Here is a 16,060-nt window from a genome sequence, read left to right on the forward strand (position 1 = left end):
CTGCTGGCTTCCAGAAAGTCATTGTGGAAGCTGGCAAGGGAAGTTACAATTCCTTTCCAATAGGGAGATCTTTGAGAATGAAATGGCTGTTTGCTGAGAAAAAATTTCAACTGAGAAGGAATCTCAGCTCTGTGTGGAGCTATGATTCTCTGCCCCCCCCACCCCCCCAGGAGGTAGACTTTCAAGAACAAAAGGACTGTCTAAAAAGGTATGGGGAGTTCATCCATGCAAATGCAAAATGCAGAAATGAAAGTCAAATCCCAAAGATCTGAGCTCTGTTTCTGCAGTCCTTCAGAGGAGTTCCCCTTCATACATGGAAGGGAGCTGAACCCAGCAAGTCCTTTTGCTCCATCCACTTAATGACCTGGAATATTGCTTAATGACTGCAACTGGAAATGCCAGGATTGCAGTTGATGAGCAAAGCAGTCACATGGGCATCTTTCTTAACAACCACTTTGTGCAACTACCAAGATTCCAGTCCCAATTGAAGTGATAAGTCAAGGACTATCGCACTTGTATTGTGGTGATCAGAACCAGACACAATATTGACGGTTATGGCCTGACTGGTGCAGTATAGAATGGAACTATCAGTTACCATGATCTGAACACTGTTGTTCTAACCGAGCTCCCCAAACACAACAAACCCTCTGATGTGAACTCAAAAGATTCCTTTATGAGGAATGCCGGCAACCCTGACCAAAAGTTTGTCTCGCAGGCTAACAAATCCATCCGTCCAGAAGATGAATAGCTGTCTGCCACACCTATTCAACTCCACCCCCTGCCTTTTATCCCCAGAACCAGGGGTAGGATTCTACCAGTTCACACCTGTTCTCTAGAACCAGTTGTTAACATTCTAAGCAGTTCGGAGAACCGGTTGTTAGAAGAAATTACTGGCCTAATCCTGTAAGGAAGGCAGGAAGGAAACATTCTGGTGTTGCTTACAGAAACTGCCTCTCCGTTAACCCTTATTACATTCTTGGCAGGACTAGACTTCCTGTCTCAGGAACTTCTCTGGAGTTTTTTTCCCCCCTCCTTTGCTGGTACTTTGCTTGTGTGGAGTGACCATTCAAAGTTACAATGGCACTGAAAAAAGTGACTTATGACCATTTTTCATAATTACGACTGTTGCAGAATCCCCACAGTCATGAGAGGCCAGGCGAGGAGATGCGTGCCTCAATGTGAGTAATATTTAGTTGGCCACATCCAGCCAATAACATGACCACCAAGCCACGTCCACCCAGTCAAAAGGCCACCAAGCCACGCTCACCACCTAAGCCATACCCACAGAACCGGTTGTTTAAAAATTTGAATCTCACCCCTGCCCAGAACTAGGGTGGGTCCTCACTAGGAGTGGTAACTCTTCCTTTCCCAGGATCGGCCCATGGCTTTCCAGTGCTCTCCTCTTCTCTGCCTTCTGCGCACCTGAGCATCAGGCACTGGACCCAGCTGTTCCTCCTCTTCTTCATCAATCACCTCCAGACCTGGGGTCTGTTGACTCATCATCTGAGGGCTGACGGATAGCCCAGGCTCTGCCGGTCTCTCTCTCTGCCAACTACATTCACTCTTCCCCTTCAGAGGTCCCAGGTTGCCCTGATGCTGACCCTGACTCCCACACCTCCTCCTCTGATTTGACTGCTGGAGGGGCCAGCAGCTGACAGGCCACAACAACTGTGCCTATGCTGATGTAGTTCAACAATGCAGTATCTCTTTGGGCAACTGAAACATACTGTTTGTTAACCTGTTATGAGCAAGACACCCAGAACTTTCTCATGAATATTGACTTTATTTATTCAAACATTTATATCAGCATTCCTCACCCAGAGGGTGGACGTGGATTAGCTTGCATGCAAGCAGCTCGACTTGCACAAGTTGAGCTGTGTGCAAGTGTGCTGCCCTGCCGCTCACACAAATCGAGCTGTGCATGCATGTGTGCACACCGGCCTGCTGCTCACAGGGCCCAGTTCTAAACAGGCCACGGCCCAGTAGTGAGATGTGACCTGGAGGGGTGGGGACCCCCTGATTTATATAGCCACCCATCTGTCAACCAACTCTGGGAGGTGCCTAATCACAAGTACTACTGTTGAGTCAAACACTGGTTTGTTTATTGTGCATCTGAGTTTTTCACCTAATCTGACGTATTTCATAATTGAACTGCATTTATTGGAAAAACAGGAGCAGACAGAGAAGCAAAGCATAAATTGAACAGTCTCCACTGCTGTGAAATGTGTCTGTTTTCTACATGCCAAGCACCAGTTGTTATAACATGTTCGGAATACATAGAATATCCCATATAAATTTAATATTATTATGATTCCACCAGCTGTGTGTATTTCAAAAACAATTCACTGTGTGCTTTTTACCCAGAAAATATAAGAGATATAAAATAGATAAGGAAAGAATCTTGATTAATGCAGCATGTTATCTGATAAGACATATCTTGCCCAGGCAAGGATAGCAAAAAACTGGAAAATTAAAGTGTACTTAATGTCTGCCAGTTGTTTCAAATTTGAAATACCTGCACACCAATGACAAGTTCCCTGAGAAAAGGAGAGAAACTTTCTCCCCACCATTAACGCCAACAAATATAACTATTCAGTGTAGAGAGCTCGTTCTAGGATTACAACTATCCCTGGTTACCCAACAGACATGTGGCTCAGCAGAACTTTGATATTCATTAACTGGGAGACAGCAGTGCTGAATGAATGTCCCCCATCCCTACACTGGACACATACCCTTTTTTCCCCTCCAGATTAGGATAGAAAGTCTTTGTATCATTTTAAAAAAATCGCATTGACCTAGTCATAACTGCACAAAATTATTTTTATTCAGATGCACAAGCGTACTGTGTGTACAATATAGAAAAGACAGATAGAGGGAAAGGAGGGGGAGGGAATCAACATTTTTGCTACTTCAACTTCTCTGTAATGTTTAGTAAAGTTCAAATGGAAATGGTGGCTTCGTCTACCTAAATGCATGCTAGATTTTGATTTTGGACAGATGGGCTGTAGAAAAAAAACAACTTTTGTGTTCCATCTATAAAAACATTCCATTGATACAAACTGGCAGACTTAATTTGAGAAGGGGCAATAGCCTGTTCTTAGAAAATAGTATTTTCAGATGTTGATGTGATATATTTTATGTGATATATTTTATTTCAGATTGTTTGGATGGAGGGTTATAGCCTGGGTATGACTCTGGCTTCCTTATTCTGTTTTTGAATCAAACAGATTCTATATTAAAATAAGAAAAGGGATAAAAATTATGGGAAGGAAAGAAATCAAGAGACCAGTCACACATCTTGGAGAAACGCCTTTTCGGAAAAAATAAACAGAGCTTTTTAAAATGACATTAATAGCATTCCCAAATCAAAGCAAAGAGTGATCTCTACAGTTTTTGATGTATCGTCATGGAAAATGCCAGGTTGCCCAGCCACACAATTTTTTCAGTGCCTTTTCTTCAGGGAGGAAAGTTTATTACAGGGTAGTTGAAGTGTTACCAAAGGAACTTGAATAGGTGGATCCCTTCCTATATCGCATCAGGATCTCTTTGCTGATGATACCTCGTGAGACCAAGATCTTGAGGAAGTTGTTCCGGAATTTCTGTCCTATAAAGGCGTATATGATGGGGTTGATACAGCTGTGAGCAACGCCCAAAATCTCAGTGCTCAACAAAGCTTCATCAATTCTTTCTCGAACTGAGCAAGTGTCCGTAATGATGTCCATCCTCAACAAAGTATCAAAAAGCAGGGCGATGTTGTAAGGCAGCCAACAGATCACGAAGACCAGCACTACAGCCAAGATTACTTTCATTGCCTTCTTCTTTTGCTTGTTCTTCATCTGGTAGAGTCTGTGCGTTGTTATTCCGTAGCAAATCATCATGACAGTCAAGGGGAGGAGAAAACCAAACACCTGAGGTAAAATTCTCAGTACTATCCTCCATTCAGCTGTTTGATTCCCACCAATGTTCTCATAACAAACCCTGTTAGAGAAATTTGAGAGTTTAAAAGCTTCCCGGAAGCGGATCACAGGAAGCGAAAAGAGGAATGCGAAGAGCCAGATGCCGATGCAGACAAATTTGACCCAGTGCCTCTTCTGAGTGGCTGCCCGAGTCGCATAAACTATGGCCAAATAACGATCAAAACTGATAAAGGCCAATAGGAGGACACCACTGTAGAAGTTGACTTCCTTCAGGACTGAGGTGATTTTGCACATGAAAGTGCCAAAGATCCACTCGTGAGCTCGATACACAGCCCAAATGGGCAAGGTGATTGCAAAGAGGAGGTCGGCAATAGCCAGGTTCAGGAGATAAACATCAGTAACAGAATGGTTTTCTTTACTGTAGCTCACCACCATAATCACCAAGGAGTTGCCCAGCAGGCTCAAAATGCAGACCAGCAAATAGATAGATGCTACTATATATTTCATTGCAACTGTTGTTTGCTGTGGTTTGCAAGCTTCTGTAAATGTACCTAGGTAATCTAAAGTACCATTTCGGAATTCACTATAGTTATCTAGAATGCCTGAAAATATATCATCCCAATTTTCTTCGTATCCTTCCATCTTGGATCTCTTGCTGTAGGCCTGTGTAGAACATGAAGCAAAGACAGGTCAATAACTTTTTGTAATTGTTATATGCTGTAATTTACAAGGTTCTGTAAATGTACCTAGGGATTCTATAGTATAATTCAAGCAATCACTATAGTTATCTAGAATTCCTGAAAGCACAATATCGTCCCAATTGAAACTGTTGTCTCCCATCTTGGATCTCTTGCAGTAGGCCTGTGTAACATGAATCAAAGACAGGTTAATAACTTTTTCTAGGAATGCATGTGTGTGAAAGATGACTTCTACATGACCAAGACCCAGCTGAATGCAGAGATGACTACAGAAAGCCGAGCACTGCCATTTTTTTAGATTCCCTCTGTCTTTGTATGAACAAAATAAAGGATCACTCTAAAATACTAAAGTAGATGCACTTGTGAAGGGAAGCTGACTAAAGAAGGGGACTGAGGCAGGAAAATATGTGAATATTGAATATGTGAATAAATATTGTGAAACTCAAACTTGCAAATGAAAAAAAAAGTTTATTTTTCCCCCACCAACCCTACTGTGACCGATATTAGGGATTTTTAATGACATGCAAATATTGAAACATACATGATCAGAGACAGAAGGACTGTCAGTTTTGTTCTTGTTGGTTCTGACATATAAAGAATGTAACAATTACAAAGCACAGTTATTAGTTTGGATATATCTTTTTTCCTCTCATTTCCTCTGTCTGTGAAGTTTTCATTATATGCTTATGAATAGATTTATAGAGGAAGAATGTGTGGGGGTACTCAAGAGTTGCTGCATTGATCAGGGAAAGGACTTTATATTTTATACCTTATATTTACTCTATATATTGTACATTTTCATGTTATGTGGTTTTATTTTTTTTACTTTATGGCTAGTTTTTTCTTGTTGTATACCACCCAAAGGCACATTGTTTGAATTGGGCAGCATCATATGACTTGTAAACAAATAAATAATACATAAAAACAGCTAGTGATTAACAACTCACGATTGTGATTGTATGCCACATCAATCTTTATTCTTAATTATGAAAACACAAACTTGGATTTTCTAATTTTACAGAAAGAAACAAAAGGAGAAATCTCTTTTTTCAGATCGTTTTGTACTAAATTAATATCATTCTTTGAACTTGTATATTTTCTAATTTTAATGAGTTCCTCTTTTTTATTGCAGCTGTTTTTGTATATAACAATATGAATGCATTACTCATATTCTTGAAGACCTAGGCAGGAGAAGTGCTTGATTTACAATCTCTCTCTCATCATTCATACAAAAAAAGCAGAACAGAATTTACAGAGCTCTTGAGCAGCCCAAGGGTGGTTTGGGAATCTCTATATAAGGAATTTACTAGGCAGATATTCAATGCCACTTCAAAACATCTTCTGTATATAATCATAATTGTTGTGTATCATATGATGGAAAAAACTGAATAGCTTTGTATACTATCTTGGTGACTTCCAAAGCTACTGGGTTATCCTTATAACCAAAAAGTAAAAAAGGATGAGCCACAATCAGCTATCTTGCTATGAGATCTGAAGAAACATTGCAGCTAAGAGTAGCTACTTTCAAGCAAGGAAATTCTCTTTTAAAATGGAGTGAAGTGATTTTGAAAACTTTACATTCCATGGGGGTGTTCCTATTGTTTTGCAATTTTAGTGTTCAATATTTCTTTTCAGCATTAATGAAATAATGGAAATATCAATAAAGGAAAATATCGCTAGCTCAGGGCTGAAATGAAGGGTCCTTAGTGCTCTCTGATCTTGCTTGTTTTCTTGTGGATCTGTATTTCATTACCCAAACCAGGTAATAAATCATTAGTAATGAAACATTACAGATACACACGTGCAATTAAAAGACATTGTGCAGCTCTTTTCCTACTTAATAGACTAGAATGAGAAAAAAGAGGACAAGGCATTTTCACCAAGAAGTTTGTTCTGGAACTACCTTCATTAGGAAAAATTCATCATTGTCATTTACTACTACATACAACTGCAAAGACTTTTTCTAGTCTATAAAGAAATTGTGGTTCTGTTTAATTTAAAATGTGAATGTTTTGAATCCCTTGTCTTCTTTACATGAACAGCATCCTTGATATTTTATATACTTGGGAAAGATTGGAGATAAGATAAAGGCCCCCATATTTTGCATAACCGTGGCATCTCTGTGGCCCCCAACCCAACTCCTCAATGTTATATTATGAAGGGAGTTGCATTCATCCAGCAACAGGTTTTAGTCAGAGTTCTCAGACAGCCTTCCTTCGTCAACCTGGCATGTTCTAAGGCCCAGATTATAATTTCCATCCTTTTGGATACATTCCGTAAATAGAGCACATAAATAATCCAGAAGATAATGCATAAGAAATGTTTAAATATCTAGCTTTCCCCAACCAGCTATTGCAGCCAGACAATATGACCAATCACTAGAAATCATAGAATATATAGATCAAGGCTTCCAAAAGATCAGCCAAATGCTTTCTTAAATCTGTTGACTCTCAAATTCTTCCACATGTTGACTGTCCCCATCTAGGTGGGAGCAACTGTTTTCCTTCCCAATGCAATGAGCGACTTAAAAAAAAGTCCAACATAAACAGGCATGCAGGTAGGTAATCTTCAACTTACAGGCACAATTGAGCCCTAATTTTTGTTGCTACACATTTTATGACTTTTCTTACCACAGTTGTTAAATGAATTGCTGCATATTTTTTTTAAGTTAGTAATGGTTGTTAAGTGAAACTGGCTTCCAGATTGACTTTGCTTATCAGGTCACAAAAGGTGATCACTTGATCCTGGGACACTGCAAACCATCATATAAATATGGGTCAATTGCCAAGAATCTTAATTTTGTTCACGTGATCAGGGGAAGGCTGCAACCGTCATATGAAATAAAGGTTATAAGTCACTTTTTTTTAGTGCCTTTGTAACTTTGAACGGTCACTGAATGAATTGTTGCAAGTCAAGAACTATCTTTACTTTCTGTCCTGGTCATTACAAGACCAATAGCTTTCCCATCTCTTTTTTCATGGATTCTCACCCCTGCTGCTGCTTCAGTTACTCTATTGGTAAGATTGATTGTGCAAGCAAAATGCATAATCAAGTGAAGGGAATCCCAACATGAAATATTTTAATTACATATACACAGCAGCAATAGTCTTTGTGTCCACTAACCATCTTTTCATCCAAAGTGGTCAATGTCTGGAATACTCTACCCGACTCTGTAGTCTCTTCCCCAAACCCCAAAAACTTTAACCTTAGACTGTCTACTATTGACCTCACCCCTTTCCTAAGAGGTCTGTAGGGGGCGTGCATAAGCGCACCAACGTGCCTACCGTCCCTGTCCTACTGTTTCTCTTATTCTTTTATTTTTCTTATATGTACCCATTTCATGTATTCACAACTATGTATACACTTATACTTATTATCTTGTAAACAATTGGCAAATCAAATAAATAAATAAATAAATAAATAAATAAATGTTTCACCTTCTACAATTGCCTTTCCCAGCCTGACAACCTATCGAACACGTTTTTCAGAATCCCATTAATATTTTGACTGCAGATGAAGAGAACTGTAGTCCAACTCACCTGGAGGGCACTAGTTTGGGGGAAAGTACTCTTGGTTTGTAATAATTGCATTTTGAGGCATAAAGGGAGTACGCCTTGAGTTTTAGTACCCTTAGCAGCCAAAACTCTGTCCACAGAATTCATTTGACCAAATAATTCCTGCTTACTCTCCATTCCATTTTTAGGCTCTCCAATTTCCTTATTCATTCCACTTTTATGTAAAATGAGCAAGAGCATGTTCTTTACTTACCTGCCTGCTCTGGGAAGTCCTTTTATCAATACACAAATTGGAGTCTGAAGGTTCAACCTTACCAGGAGGAACTGACCCTTGTAAAACTTTTCTCCACAGTAGCCAGAAAAGAACATCAGATGCTTCTAAGTACTTCCTCAGAGAACTTGTGAATAAAGCAACAGGAAATTGCTTGCTCAGTTTAGCAAGTGGACATCTCAGCCGTTCTAGTGCCTCTAGAATAACGTTTGCAAGGTGGATCTTTGAGATTTGCACTTCTCTGAATTTCCTAGGTAGCCATGCAAATACCAAGGTTGGGAAGACTGTTGCAGAGCTGGAGAAAAGAAATAGGAAGGAAGGAAGGAAGGAAGGAAGGAAGGAAGGAAGGAAGGAAGGAAGGAAGGAAGGAAGGAAGGAAGGAAGGAAGGAAGGAAGGAAAAGACAAGAACTATTGGGATGAATGAAACATCAGGTATTACACTGCAAAATGTGATGGCCATTTTGCTCAGTTACAGAGTGTGAACAATATGCTTTGTAACTTTCCTATGCTCTTATTCAAATGGTATCTCAATGCTTCATTGACATCTCTAGGTGGGAATATGAGAAAAGGAGATGTGAGATTTGGCAACAAACAGCAATATAAACTTGGAACTGTGGAAGAAGATCATACAAAGAAACAGAAGGGCTTTTAGATGAGCCTCTTATTTTGCAACTTTCCTGTCTTATTCGTAGAGAGATTTACAATGCAATAATGCTGTTTTCAATTTTAATTTCCCTGTGCTTGATCAATCACCAAGATGAAATCTATATTTCTTGGGCAGTATACATCTGATTAACTGATACTGAGAACATGGGACAAGTAAACATTTCTTCAACCAAGTCTTGTTTATCACAAGCATTTGGGTGGCATGAATGCTGGAATGGAAGGCCACTCACCAAACTTATGTTGAAAAGGTTGAATGTATTAGTAGCACATGACAATCTCTTCAGAAGTGACTGTTCTCATTTGTAAAAAAAAATTTCCATGTATGTTTTTTAGAGCTAGAAAATCACTTTCTAAAAATCATTTTGCTTTGTGAAACGTGGTTTCCTTTGAAACGTGGTTTCAATTTGTCTCAACATCACATACCTAGAGCTTGCTCAATGCTTAACCAGCAAGTACTCAGTAATACTGTGACAACAATTCCAGCAGTGGACAACAATTCAGCACAGGCCTTTAATATTTATTTGATTCAAAACTCTCCCTTTTGTCTCACTCAGAACTCTTTTGTCATCCCTACTGCTTTATTTGAATATCTGTAGTCTCTTTTTTAACGGATTGCTTTCTTATGACTCTCGCTATAACTCCTAGCATGTATTATTGCTCATAACCAACATTTGACCTTCAGCTCCAGAAATTTAGAAGAAGTTTAGTGTCTGTTTAGTCTGGAGATTGAGTCGAGATGTGTTTGTATAGAGCGGGAAAAGGAACACTGTATACTTATTGAAACAAAACCCATATCTCGACTTCTGTGCTCCAGCCTACAGCTCAGTAGCCACTGTTAAATATAAGGAAAGATGTTTATTTAACCACCAAGCAACCACCTAAATAGTAGCAGATGATTGTGGTAGGTCAAATGTATTTGGTGACAGCACTTTAGACTGTCTTAACAGAATATTTTCTGGTCATTGTTTTTAAAAATCTTAATTTTCAAAACAACTTATAATCAGGAAAAAACCTCACACATTGTGTGCATGGTTGGAGAGGCTTTCTTTTATTTAAACTTTTTAGATGGCTTAACCTTTTCTGGAAGAAACAGTGCATACTTTCAAGTAAGATGCTTAGTGTGAGAGCAGTGTTCCTTAGAGTCCTATCACTGGAGCGAATTTAAATTGTGAAACAGAAGGTGTTTAGAATACTTTTTATCCTGTAACCTCTTTCTTTCTTTCTTTTCTCAAAATTATTTCCCTCTCTTCCTCTTCTCTCTTCTTTCTTTCTTTCTTTTTCTTTCTTTTGCTTATCTGTGTATGTATTGTGACTGGTTTTAATTGTAAAAATTAATAAACTATATTTTTTAAAAAAAAAAGATGCTTAGCGTGAGAGCAGTGTTCCTTAGAGTCCTATCACTGGAGCGAATTTAAATTGTGAAACAGAAGGTGTTTAGAATATTTCACTCCACAGACTAGCAAAGAGTTTCTCTCATTTACTCCAAAACAGGGGTGTCAAACTCAAGGCCCGCAGGCTGCATGATGTGGTCAGATTCGGCCTGTGGGGCCATCCTGGTACCCAGTGCTGAAAGATCAGGCTAACGTGGCTTCAGCCTGGTCTACCCAATGTGAAGAGGAAACATGCCAGCAGTTTGGGAGTGGTGTCAAGCTGGCCACGCCCATCCAGTGGTCATACCACCCAGTTGGCCACACCCACCCAGTGAGCCGTGCCCACCTGGCCCTCCAAGGTCAATCACAGCCCTGATGTGGCCCTCATTAAAGTTGACTTTGACACTCCAGCTCTAAAAAATCAAGAACAGGGAAGCAATAGAAGTGCATGGAATGGCAGAGAGGAATAGGAGACAAATGTTTGATTATGTATTGTGGAGAACATAACACCATTCGGCCCAGATCATTCCAGATTCTGAAGTTACCTACGTTAGCTGTACCACTCTGCTATATTGCTGTAATGCTGACCAGAAGGCTGGCTAAATACAAGAACCCAATGTGAAGAAGCCAATGTCCATACAAGATCAAGAAAAGACAAAAAATCTTTTATTTCTGTTCAGAAGTAGAAGAGGACACTTCTGAGTTTCACACCCAAGGAGCACATCAGAAATCGGGCTGAGTTATTTTTATGCAATACAAAAAGAGAATTGCCAGTTGGTTACGTGACAGCCACACATGTGCACAAAGACATCCCATAATACTCTATTAATTAATTAATCTTACTTCATTATCATATACATTGACTACCCCTCGGTATGTTTTTATTATGCTAATGATAAACTTTGCACTTCCGCGGATTCTTGTCCGGACACCTCTAACCATTGCTTAAGCTAAATTTCATGTTGCCTTCCTTGAATCCAGTAATGAGTTCACTTGCAAAGTGCCTTAGCTGAGTGACAAATCTACAACTTGTTAGTCTATATAGTAGACATTTATGGTCAGTCTATGGAGTGTTTTTGGTCAACCTCTCTTGCTCTTGCTGGCAGGTATTAAAACGTGTTCCCTAGTACAGTGGTCGCCAACTAGTGGGCCGGGGACCATTGGTGGTCCGTGAGAAAATTTTGGTGGTCCGCAGAGAAATGTCACCCCCAAAGCAATTAATCCAGGCTGCGCTCGAACACAAGGCTGTGCTGCCCACATGGCCCGGGGGAACGCAAGGCTTGCATCGCTTGCATTACGAACAACACGAGGTAGTGAGGGGAGCGGGGGAAAGGGTGGAGAAGGAGCTTGCCTCACGCACCTGGCCTGGCCACTGGGCTGCTTCTTCCCGCTTGTTTCTTCTTCTGCTTTTGGCTGCACACAAGGAAAGCAGCAAAAATCTTTCTTTCTCTTCCCCAAACTCCGCCAGAAAGGCATCTTTGGGACCCTGCAAGGCATCCTGCTCCAAGAGGCTGCACCAGCATGACATGATGGAGTTTGGCGGAGAGAAAGACAGACTTCTGTTGCTTTCCTTGCATGAAGCCAAAAGTCTCTCTCGCTTTCTGTCCCCCTGAGAACAGAGCTGGAGACGGTATCTTGCGATCCCAAATAAAGAATGATCATAGGAAAATGGGGTGGGGAATTTTCCTGCAGATTTTTTTTTGGGGATTTTCCCAGGGTCTCTTTCTGCAGAGACCCTGGGAAAATGTCAGCAAGCCACTGTCAGTCAAAATTCATATTAGTGGTCCGAGGGATTTAAAATTATGAGTCTGGTGATCCCTGGGGTCCAAAAGGTTGGTGACCCCTGCCCTAGTAGGCACAGGACAACTAATAGCTCTGCCTGAAGTTAATTCATAACTTACAAAAAGCTTCTAATTACTTATTAATAAGCTAATAAAAACTAGGCAAATTTCCATGCAGTAGGAGGCACAGGATATTTCTGTTGTCGACATCTTCTACATCAACACCAGCACTGGTAGCCTTATTTACCCTAATGCTAGGCTCTGCCATTAATCAACAAAACACATGATTGTGGAAAATACAACAGTTATATAAGGCCTTCTGTTTAAATCCCATTTAAGCAATTTCACAGAATTTAAGTAATTCCTCTGGGATATTAATTATGAAAAAATGGAACTTGAGAAAATAGCATCTCTGGTTCAGATCAAAGTTCAAAAGGACTTCTCTTAGTTACACAATCATATATATGAAAGAATGAAGAGCTGCCACGTTAGACTCAACAACAGGAGAATGGCAGTCAAGTAGTCCTAATTAATATGAAACACACTTCATCTTTTGTTGCATCTTTCTCTGAATAGTTTGTTGAGGAAAATGTCTTTCTGGCTCAGAGATATGTCAATTTACAGCTTAAATTATTTTGGATGTATTATAATTATTATTTATGGATTCTATGGCAGCATTCATAGAAAATATGGGACAAATTATGGAACATGTTGAAGGCTGAATTACTGCACTTTGTCAATGACATGTTAGGATTAAAATAATTTGTTAGAATTGATACAAATAGAGAGGCTATAGAAAATGTCCAAGGCAATTCTTTCTTATCAGAACTGCCTGAGTCATTTACAAAGAACCTACTACCAGCAGAGGGAATTATGGTTGATTTAACAAATATTCCAATATTCAGCCAGTTTGTGCCTGCAATTGCAATTGTGGCCGATGAAAGCTTTTTTTAAAAAAAACCTCTCCCTCTTTCTCAGTATGTGGGTGAGGGTGGGACCATTAAATACAAATTTCTGTTAAAACCAAATACATGTCATGTCATTAAAGTTAGGTAATTTGTGTAATAATTTGAGATAAATGGGTCCATTTGCAGTAAAACCTCTCTTTAACAGACAAATCCTTAATGGAGATGAAGTTTGATTATATGCAAAGTCTGTTCAGCTGTGATCCATAAGCCAAGTTTTTATATCAAAGTATGTACAGTTCTTAATACATTGTTTAGGGAGCCAATACCCTAAACCATTATATTAAAATAAGAAAAGGGATAAAAATTATGGGAAGGAAGGAAATCAAGAGACCAGTCATACAACTTGGAGAAATGTTTTTTCAGAGAAATAAACAGAGCTTTTTAAAAATGACATTAATTAGCATTCCCAAATCAAAGCAAAGAGTGATCTCTGCAGGTTTTGATGTATCATCACGGAAAATGCCAGGTTATGCAGCCACAGAATTTTTTCAATTGCCTTTTCTTCAGGGAGGAAAGTTTATTACAGGGTAGTTGAAGTGTTACCAGAGGAAGTTGAAAAGCCGGATCCCCTCCTATATCGCATCAGGATCTCTTTGCTGATGATACCTCGTGAGACCAAGATCTTGAGGAAGTTGTTCCGGAATTTCTGTCCTATAAAGGCGTATATGATGGGGTTGATACAGCTGTGAGCAACGCCCAAAATCTCAGTACCTGACAAAGCATCATCAATTCTTTCTCGAACGGAACAAGTGTCCGTAATGATGTCCATCCTCAACAAAGTATCAAAAAGCAGGGTGATGTTGTAAGGCAGCCAACAGATCACGAAGACCAGCACTACGGCCAAGATTACTTTCATTGCCTTCTTCTTTTGCTTGTTCTTCATCTGGTAGAGTCTGTGCACTGTTATTCCATAGCAAATGATCATGATAATCAAGGGGAGGAGAAAACCAAACACCTGAGGTAAAATTCTCAACACTACCCTCCATTTTGTTGTTTGATTCCCACCAATGTTCTCATAACAAACTGTGTGAGGGGGATTTGAATTTAGAAAAGCTTCCCGGAAGCGGATCACAGGAAGCGAAAAGAGGAACGCGAAGAGCCAGATGCCGATGCAGACAAATTTGACCCAGTGCCTCTTCTGAGTGGCTGCCCGAGTCGCATAAACTATGGCCAAATAACGATCAAAACTGATAAAGGCCAATAGGAGGACACCACTGTAGAAGTTGACTTCCTTCAGGACTGAGGCGATTTTGCACATGAAAGTGCCAAAGATCCACTCATGAGCTCGATCCACAGCCCAGATGGGCAAAGTGACTGCAAAGAGGAGGTCAGCAATAGCCAGGTTCAGGAGATAAACATCAGTAACAGAATGGTTTTCTTTATTGTAGCTCACCACCATAATCACCAAGGAGTTGCCCAGCAGGCTCAAAATGCAGACCAGCAAATAGATAGATGCTACTATATATTTCATTGCAACTGTTGTTTGCTGTGGATTGCAAACTTCTATAAACGTACCTAGGGATTCTATAGTATCATTCCAGTAATCACTATAGTTATCTAGAATGCCTGAACGCATAATATCGTCCCAACTGACACTGTTTTCTCCCATCTTGGATCTCTTGCTGTAGGCCTGTGTAGAACATGAAGCAAAGACAGGTCAATTTTTCTAGGCAAAAGGCAACCTCCTGATCATAAAGTGATTCTTTAAGGTATCCAACAGAGATCAAAATTGTTCAAAAGAAAGATAAGCTAATCAACTTTGAACATGGCACTGGCCATACACAGTTCCATACAGTTGTTAAATTGCGGAATGCTCATCTGATTAATGCCACTGGCAAACTCTGCCTCCCTGCTAGTGATGCCAAGCCACCGTAGCACCTAGTCATCTAGCATAAAGATGTGCAGGAGGAATGCATGTGTGTGAAGGATGACTTCTACATGACCAAGACCCAGCTGAGACCCTTATAACCAAAAAGCCAAAGAAATTGAACCACAATCAGCTCCCTCTTACTGTGAGATCTGGAGAAATCTTACAGCTAAGAGTAGGTGCTTTCAAGCGGGGAAATTCTCTTTTAATATGGATTGAAGTGATTTTAAAAACATTCCATTCCATGGGGATGTTGTTCCTATTGTTTTGCAAATTTAGTGTTCAATATTTCTTTTCAGCAGTAATTAAATAATGGAAATACTGATAAGGAAATATCGCTAACTCGGAGTTGGCATGAAGGGTCCTTGGTGCTCTGTGAGCTTGGTTGTTTTCTTGCAGATGTTTTATTGCGCAAGCCAGATAACATCATCCATAATGAAATGTCTGCAAGAAAACAATCAAGCTCAGAGAGCACCAAGGACCCCTCATAATGGAAATAATCAAGGGCTTACCCTTGGAGATCCTTATTTTTAATCTAAAGTAGAGGTTAATTCTTTAGAGATATTCTCTATCTACTTAAGGATACTTGGTTCCTGACACACAAGTGCCAACAATTAAAAGACATTGTGCAGCTCTTTTTCTACTTAATAGATTAGGAAAAAAAGTGATGAGAACCAAAGGTGACAAGGCATTTTCACCAAAGAAGCTTGTTCTAGAACTACCCTCATCTGGAAGAATTCACCATTGGCATTTACTGCTACGCTACATCATCATGCAAAGTCTTTTCCTATTCCGTAAAGAAAGCTTATTGGGTTCTGGTTTTATTGTGATTGATTTGAATCCCATGTCTTTCCTTTCCTTGCTTGCATTAGCAGTATCCTTGCTGCTTTATATCTTAGGGAAGGATTGAGAGAGGGTAAAGGGTTCTAGATTTTGCCTTCACGCATACCTTGATATTTTTTGCCCCCCCCCCCACCTCCTTGATGTGATGTGTGGTCTCAGGCAA

General features: G+C 39.8%; 2 protein-coding genes across 2 annotated transcripts; both read right to left on the minus strand.

The window, feature by feature from the left end:
* Positions 1-2,806: 2,806 nt before the first annotated feature.
* On the minus strand, positions 2,807-8,488 carry LOC148133200 (C-X-C chemokine receptor type 1-like). The gene is made up of 2 exons (XM_087950361.1): positions 8,384-8,488; positions 2,807-4,580 (listed from the first exon to the last, which is right to left on the minus strand). The coding sequence occupies exon 2, from the start codon at positions 4,557-4,559 to the stop codon at positions 3,474-3,476; it is 1,086 nt and encodes a 361-aa protein (XP_087806487.1). The 5' UTR covers positions 4,560-4,580; positions 8,384-8,488; the 3' UTR covers positions 2,807-3,473.
* A 2,667-nt stretch (positions 8,489-11,155) lies between these two features.
* LOC113431501 (C-X-C chemokine receptor type 2-like) lies at positions 11,156-14,811 on the minus strand. Its single transcript, XM_087950363.1, has one exon. The coding sequence runs from the start codon at positions 14,794-14,796 to the stop codon at positions 13,708-13,710; it is 1,089 nt and encodes a 362-aa protein (XP_087806489.1). The 5' UTR covers positions 14,797-14,811; the 3' UTR covers positions 11,156-13,707.
* Between the last annotated feature and the right edge of the window lie 1,249 nt (positions 14,812-16,060).

Source organism: Notechis scutatus, chromosome 1, assembly GCF_049901735.1.
Source record: "Notechis scutatus isolate UNSWTSFEM ecotype Mainland chromosome 1, rNotScu1.2, whole genome shotgun sequence".
Classification (NCBI taxonomy): Eukaryota; Metazoa; Chordata; class Lepidosauria; order Squamata; family Elapidae; genus Notechis; species Notechis scutatus.

Bases quoted from the DNA above. Each gene is read 5' to 3' on its own strand.
- LOC148133200 (XM_087950361.1), bottom strand. From the start codon at position 4,559: ATGGAAGGATACGAAGAAAATTGGGATGATATATTTTCAGGCATTCTA.
- LOC113431501 (XM_087950363.1), bottom strand. From the start codon at position 14,796: ATGGGAGAAAACAGTGTCAGTTGGGACGATATTATGCGTTCAGGCATT.